We start from the raw sequence: 7,244 nt of genomic DNA, 5'->3' as shown, positions 1-7,244 counted from the left end.
GGCCAATTCAACTGCGGCAGGAATAACAACCAGCTGCCTCGCTGGGGCAGGAGCAATACTCACTGCCCTCTGAGCATACCAAGGAATTAAACCTGATGTTAAAAAGCCACCCACAAACATTTTTCAGAGCTCCAGGGTGAGAGAGCAGCTGGGTGGGGGCCTGGCAGCCAGCCAAGGTCAACCCAGCGCAGTCGCTGAAGGTGTTTCTTTGGTAGTACTAGTTCAGAGTCAGCCTGTGGCTGTACCTTGGGGGAGCAGATAAAATTCATTGGAAATGAACCTGTGAGAGCCCAGGTGCTTTGCTCCACAAGTCTCACAGACATGGTTCCTGTACCTGGGAAGAGTGGAAAAGAAACCCTCAGCAACCCAAATGTGCCAGCCAAAGCTGTGAACACGCACGCTTACAGCCCGGGGCAGGTTTTGATTCATCCAGTTGGTGCGGCTGAGGGAAGAGGTGGGAGCTCTGCCGGCGGACGAACAGCCCTTCACCAGCAGCACGTGGGGAAGCCCAGCAGCTGCCGGCTGCGGCAGGAGCCCAGGCTGTGTCAGCTGCGTGGTTGTCTGGCTCAAGGGGACACGTCCCCCTGCGGCCCCGTGTCACAAAGGGGCAGTGATGTGGCACCCGCCCGGCGCTTGTGAGCTCAGCTGGCCAGGGCTTGGGATCCTGAAGAGCGAGCCAGCGAAAGCTAGTTGGGCTGAGCTGGCCTTCGGGATAACTCAGCTCCTTCCTTTGCTACTTGCGTGCCTACATTTTTCCAGCCATTGCTGCTTTACTGCCCACTTCTCCTCAACTTCCATCCTCTTTCAAAGGTAACTGTGATTTGACTTTCAGGACAGCTCATAGAGGAGGTAGATACGGGATAAAGTATAGGCTGGTCTGTAGCTTCCGAGCTCTACGCTGAGCTATTACACCTTTAGAGGCTGGCCAAATATGGGCTACGGGTCGAGTTCCTATTTGTTTAATTCTTATTTCTTTGCCATGTGCTAGGATAGGTAAGTAGAGGGGTGGCAGTGTTGTCTGAGGCGTTGGGCCCAGTCTAGAATGACAAGAAGCCCACCCTGACTGATGAGGTAGGAAGGGAGACAGAAAAGGAGCACGGCAAAGGCAGCCTTTAAAGCAGCGGCCGAAAGCCGGTCACTCCTGCGTACAAGGTGGGCCAGCGTGTGCTGGAGAGCCAGAGGGCTCTGCTGCTAACGCTAGCCACAGGTAAGCAGCAGGTCCTCTTCAGAGAAGGTGACAAGCAATGCAGTGTTTCAAAAGGGCCTTGGTAATTGCTGTCAGTTGACAGCAGACAGAGTCCTGTGACAGGGACACTAGGGCCATCAGCCTGCAGCTCTGCAGCAGTTACAGCTGCCACTGAAACACTTTGGATGGCGGATGCTGCTCTGTGAGTTGCCTTTGGGGTCTTTTTTAATCATTTTGTTGAGCTACAATTCTTTCTTTGCAATCAGGTGACGGGATTGGCGCTGATCTCTTTCTGGAGCGTGTCCTGACATCCTTTGTCATCCAAAGCTTTCCCCTCTGTTCCGCAGAGGAGCCATGGCTGCAATGGGGAACGACTCCTGTGAGTAACGGCTTCAGCAGCAGGCCTGGACTTTGTGACTCCCCAAAGGCAACGGAGGTGGCTGGTGCTCCACCCCTGAATGTTGATGTGCTCACAACCTAGCATCAATTCTGGGGCGTTTCCTGGTAGCGGCCACGCTGACCCAGGTGTTCTCAATTAGACACAGGAAAACACATTTTGTCACTCCTCTGACACTATGTACAAGACTTGGAAAGATGACATTGCTCGTAGCAAGATCTGACATCAGGAGGGTTACCTTCTGTGCTAGCTACTTGCTTGTTTTTGTCAAGTTACAATGAGGAAAAGGGAAGACTTGACTTGATAATCCCATTCAAGACTCTAGAGGGAAAGGAAGGTAGCCCGAGGCACAGAAATCAGAGTGTGGGTTTGCTGGACTTTTGGCAAAGTAGGCAGGGGAACAGACTCTTTTCCAAAACTGTTTCTCGACCAGTAAATGTCAATGGCAGTGTCAGGCTTCCCCCAATGTTTCTGTGTTGGAGGTTGGAGCTGGTTGTCCAGGGTGCTCCTGGACAGAGCTCAACTTTTAAATATGCTTTCATGCAACAATATCGGCTCACCTCTTTTCAAATGTCATTTCCCTGCAGTCATTGTCGAGGGAATGGCTCCGCCACAAAGGATCCTCTTTCCCCCGGAGAAGATTTGCATGGACTGGCAGCAAAGACAGAGAGCGGGAGCGGGACTCTACAACCTGGGCAATACGTGCTTCCTCAACTCCGTCCTGCAGTGCCTGACGTACACCCCCCCTCTGGCCAACTACCTGCTCTCGCGTGAGCACAGCCAGTCGTGTGAGTACTTTTGGGAACATCTCCTTGTAAATCTGTTGGGCACTTCCCAAGGGTTCCCAGCATCTGGAATTTGATTTAGGAGAAAAGTGGCCCTTCTTTGTCAATCCCCCGAGCGGGTGTTCTTTGAACACTCAAGCCTAGAAGCCGCTTGTCGAATCTAGGGCTGTTCATCTTCAGAAAGGCACCTCTTTCTAGCCCCGGGTCTCGGTCCCTGTTGCTGCAAATTAAACTCTCTTTGCTTATTGCACAGACAACTTTTGTCAGTTTAGCATCCCTGCGAAGAAAGTTTTCTAGGCACTAACATGTCCTGGGCTTGTTGGGAAATTGGCACCTTGGGAGAAGTGGAGTAGAGACTGTTCTTATACCTTCAAGATCTCCATTAGCTTTCCCAGTGCTATGGAGATTTTGCTAAGCTGAGGAGCTTGCTTCCTTCCCTCCCTCCCTGTTCAGGTCGTCAGCAAGGCTTCTGCATGATGTGCATAATGGAAGCGCACGTTAACAAGGTCCTGCGTGCCTCAGTGAGGGTCATCCAGCCTAGCGCTGTCATCACTGTCCTCACACGTAAGTCATTTCAGGTGCTTTGACAGGTTTGCTTCCCTTCTTGTAGGAGAGAACCACTAACTTCTTCTCTCTTAGGCATAGGAGAACATTTCCGGCTTGGCATGCAGGAAGACGCCCACGAGTTCCTGCGCTATACTGTCGATGCCATGCAGAGAGCTTGTCTGAGCGGAAGCAGCGAGTAAGCGCAAGCAAATGACCTTTTCAATGTTCCCGAGCCCTTTGGACTCCTTGATGTACTGCCATCAAGGCAAACCTACGCCCAGGGCTTTCAGACAAAGCAAAACTCTTGGAGGAGATAACTCTCTGCCTCACCATTTCTTTCCAGCTTGGACATCTCTTCTCAAGCAACTACCATCGTCCATCAAATCTTTGGGGGCTTTCTGAGATCCAGAGGTACTTTTCCACAACTACTGCTCTCCTTGGAATTGTCTGTGCCCTTCCGTCTGCCCGTGACAAACAGCTGATCGGGTGCCTGGCGTAGGAGGCATGAAGGACGGTAAGCGGCACAGTCAGTCGACTTCCCTTATCGCTGAGCATTTTCATTTGCCTTCCAGTCACATGCTTGAGCTGCAAAGCCGTTTCCGATTCCTACGAGGCCTTCCTGGATGTCCCTTTGCATATAAAAGTAAGAGGGTTTATAATTGCGCGTCAAGACATCCCAAGGCCCCTGTAGCTTTCCAGAATCCATGCGGCTGACTTAAAAACGTAGACTGGGAACACAAGAGAGCTTGGTGGTGGGTGGGAAGTGGAGTGGGCTGTGTCCTTCTGGGGAGGCCATGGCAGTGGTCTCCCTGCAGGTGCTGCCTTTAAGCTGGAAAAGTACGAATTATCCTCTCTGCACCCTTGACCTACTCTCATCCTGCTTCCTTTTGCCCTCCCTCAACACCCGTCTGGCTTCCAGGCTGATGGGCTGTGGTGTTTCCATTGTTGATGCCCTGCATCCCTTGGGTAGCTGAACTGGGTGGTGCCACAGAGAGGTAGCTCTTGATAGCCCCGGGAATTCCTGGGAACGGAGGGAAATGTTCAGCATCATACCCTCTTTCTGCCTCCTTCTGGACACTGCTTGCGGGTTCACAGTGGGTCTCCTCAGCCTCAGCTACCTGGGTCTTCCTGTCAACTCCTAGGAAGTGTTTGGGAGAGGGCGTTTCCCCAGCTCAGTGCTCTCCTTTCTCACTCCTCCAGGCAGCCTCATCTGTCACCGCAGCTCTGCAGGACTTTGTGAAACCCGAGCGGCTGGATGGCGAAAACTGCTTTAAATGTAGCAAGTAAGACGATTACTAACGACATATTAATACTAGATTCTGCGTGAAGGTGCTGCCTGTCACGGAGCATAAGTCATCTTTTCACGTAGGTTTCATGCAGGCTAACGAGAGGCGGCTTTTTTTTAAGATGGCCTTATGGTACTGAATAGGCTTAAAATAGCGTAAGGATGTGGGAGACAGGAAAGGTTGTCTGGCCTTCTTGGGGGAAGATAGGGGGCATTTCAGCACTGGGCTCTGTGCTTGGTTTCCAGGTGTGACAAGATGGTTGCCGCCTCCAAGAGGTTTACAGTCCATCGCGCACCCAAGGTTCTCACGGTGTGCCTCAAAAGGTTTGAAGATTTCACCGGCAGGAAGATCGGCAAGGTGTGTATGCAATTGGAGTGCAACTTTCTCTTGCTGGAGCGGGAGATTTCCCAAAGCAGTACGCTCTTTCACAAGTTGTTCGTGTTGGGTTTTTGGTGTTCCCTTCCGGGGAGAGGAGAGTTCCCGTGGGAAGACAAGCACGTACTCTGCTCCGACAGAGCTGCTTTGGCCGAGAAGAGTTTCCTGCCACCCAAACCATGACGTGTTGAAGGCTATTTCAGGCAATATTTCAGGATCATTTCTGAGCCCTCTTGGTCTCTCCCTAGCTTGTGGAGTACCCCGAGTACTTGGATCTTCGGCCATACATGTCTCAGACAGCTGGAGAACCACTCCTCTACACCTTATATGCCGTGCTGGTCCATAGCGGTGGCAGCTGTCATGCGGGACACTATTTCTGCTACACAAAGGTAAAGAGCAGCTTCCTTCCTAGCAGGGGAAAAATGTGTGCTGGGCAAGACAACCATTCACGGCAGTGTTACACAGGCCAAGGTTTATGGGGAGAAGGTCTCCTTAGGGGCTGCATTGCATTTGTTTTGGCCTCCTCTTGGTTCTGTAGTTCTCTGCCTGTGTTTTTGTGGAGAACCATCTCCAGATATTGATGGCTTTCTTTGCAGGCCAGCAACGGACTGTGGTACGAGATGAACGACGCGTCTGTGGATGGTCGTGGCATCGACACAGTTCTCAGGCAGCAAGCCTACCTGCTGTTTTATGTCAGGTAATAACAAGTCTTACAATGTGTTGAGAATACGTTTGCTTTTCCGGGCTTTGCTATTTTCCTTCTCAACCTCCTGAGTGTTTCTCTTTCTGTCATAGGAGACAATGACTACCTGCATCATTCAGTGCTGTCAAATGTGAACTACCCCCCGTCAGTCCTTATCTTCCCTTGCTGGGCTTTAGGCTGCTGCCCTGCTGTCAACTGCTACTTGTCTGCTATCTGAAGCTGGCTAATGTAGAGAAGAGTACTTGAAGGGGGCCTGCAGTAGGGAAGATGGGGAGGGACTCTTTATCAGGGAGTGCAGCGATAGGACGAGGGGTACCGGTTTTAAACTGAGAGAGGGAAGATTTCGATTCGCTATTAGGAAGAAATTCTTTACTGTGAGGGTGGTGAGACACCGGAAGAGGTTGCCCAGAGAAGTTGTGGATGCCCCCTCCCTGGAAGTGTTCAAGACCAGGGTGGTGCATGGGGCTTTGAGCAACCTGCTCTAGCGGAAGGTATCCCTGCCCACGGCAGGGGAGTTGGAACTAGATGATCTTTAAGGTCTCTTCCAAGCCAAACCCTTCTGTGATTCTATGAGTCTATGAAATGGAGGCCATAGGGGGTATAAGGATGAGGACTTGCTCTGGCAGGGGCAGACCTGGTGGGAAGACCCCATTTCTAGTCCTGTTTATGTCTTCTCTCTGTCGTAGAAACCGCTCCAAGAAAATGCCTGGACCCCAGAGGAGGCTGCAAGAACAGCCCTAACCAGAGATCCCTTTGTTTTTCTCCAGGCGCTCTGATTTGAAAATTGGAGAGAGGGTTTCTTCCTCACTGGCACCATCATATCTCCCTTCCTTCCTCAGTCGGTGGCGGGCTGACAGCAAGCAGGCAGGTTCTGTGGGACCACAGGCTCTGCCTCACAGGACTAAGGTAACTCTGGGGAGGTGGGTCAGGGCACCAGATGGACAGTGGATTTCTTGCTGGCATCCTGGCCTTGCTCTCTTTTCCCTCCCACGCTGCATCTTTCTTCACAGCCGCAGCGCTGCTCCCTCTCAAAGCATCCCACCTAGATCCATCCCATTTGTCCGCCTGTGGCCCTTCTGCCTTTGCAGCCCTCCAGGAGAGCCTTTGGGAGGCCCTGAGCTGTCCCCTCACACAGCTTCTGGGGTTTCGCCACTGGTCTGGTCCTTTCAGGAGGAAAGGGCAGGCCCTTTTCACCGCTCTCTTTGCAGGACGTGCCGGTGGGCATGGAAGACTCTCCAGAGGACAGCAACTCCTCTGCAACTGCCAGCACAAGCCAGCTAAGCTGGGCAGGTACACGGGAGGGATCTGCAGGCCGGCCATGGCCCATCTGGCCAGGCGGGCTCAGCATCACCTCCTACGTGGGCTTCTGCCTGCATCGCTTCTTCTGCGGCTGCGTAAGGCTGGTGTCTAGAAGGAAAGCTGCGTGCCCGGTCTGCTCTCAACCATTTGACCGTGTGCTGCACAGCGTGCCAGACGACCACAACAAAGAGGAGCACAGGTTCAGCCCTTCTTCCCGCTGCCAGAGGAACGGTGCCGGGGAGAGGGCCCGCAGCAGATCCCCGCAGTGGGGAAAAGATCTCCGCAGCTGGTTTGTGGACACCACGGACTATGACGACTCAACATGGAGAAGGAGGAGGAGAACAAGTCCTCCAAGTCGTGGCTGCACTCCCAGGGATAACGCAGCTCCAGGGCCCTCCAAGGGCAGCCCCCAGTTGGCTCCCGCACCCTGTGCTGCTGGGGAGCAAACCCTGCCAACGCAGAGAGAAGAGAGCAGATCCCTGCAGCAGGGCTATGGTCTCTGCAGCCGGGTTTTGGAGATCATGGACGACCGTGACTCAACAAGGAGGAGGAGGAGGACAACAAGGAAAACAAGTTCTCGATGTCGTGACCAATCCCCAAGGGATGATGCAGCTGCCGGGCCCTCCAACGCCAGCTCCAAGCGGGCTCCCGCCCCCAGGGCTGCTCG

The 7,244-nt window shown here is 53.0% G+C and overlaps 1 protein-coding gene across 1 annotated transcript; it reads left to right on the top strand.

Moving 5' to 3' along the window:
* Window positions 1–2,853: 2,853 nt before the first annotated feature.
* LOC142403703 (ubiquitin carboxyl-terminal hydrolase 42-like) lies at window positions 2,854–5,276 on the top strand. Its single transcript, XM_075489917.1, has 8 exons — window positions 2,854–2,932; window positions 3,014–3,110; window positions 3,258–3,325; window positions 3,487–3,557; window positions 4,115–4,197; window positions 4,446–4,557; window positions 4,824–4,964; window positions 5,172–5,276. The coding sequence occupies exons 1-8, from the start codon at window positions 2,854–2,856 to the stop codon at window positions 5,274–5,276; spliced, it is 756 nt and encodes a 251-aa protein (XP_075346032.1).
* Window positions 5,277–7,244: the final 1,968 nt, after the last annotated feature.

This window comes from Mycteria americana, unplaced genomic scaffold (assembly GCF_035582795.1).
Source record: "Mycteria americana isolate JAX WOST 10 ecotype Jacksonville Zoo and Gardens unplaced genomic scaffold, USCA_MyAme_1.0 Scaffold_42, whole genome shotgun sequence".
NCBI lineage: Eukaryota > Metazoa > Chordata > Aves > Ciconiiformes > Ciconiidae > Mycteria > Mycteria americana.
Note: the sequence above shows the minus strand (reverse complement) of the source record. Positions and strands in the feature narration are given on the sequence as shown.

Bases quoted from the DNA above. Each gene is read 5' to 3' on its own strand.
- LOC142403703 (XM_075489917.1), top strand. From the start codon at position 2,854: ATGGAAGCGCACGTTAACAAGGTCCTGCGTGCCTCAGTGAGGGTCATC. The intron at 4,558-4,823 runs GTGTGTATGCAA...GTCTCTCCCTAG, and splicing joins CCGGCAGGAAGATCGGCAAG to CTTGTGGAGTACCCCGAGTA. The intron at 4,965-5,171 runs GTAAAGAGCAGC...CTTTCTTTGCAG, and splicing joins ACTATTTCTGCTACACAAAG to GCCAGCAACGGACTGTGGTA.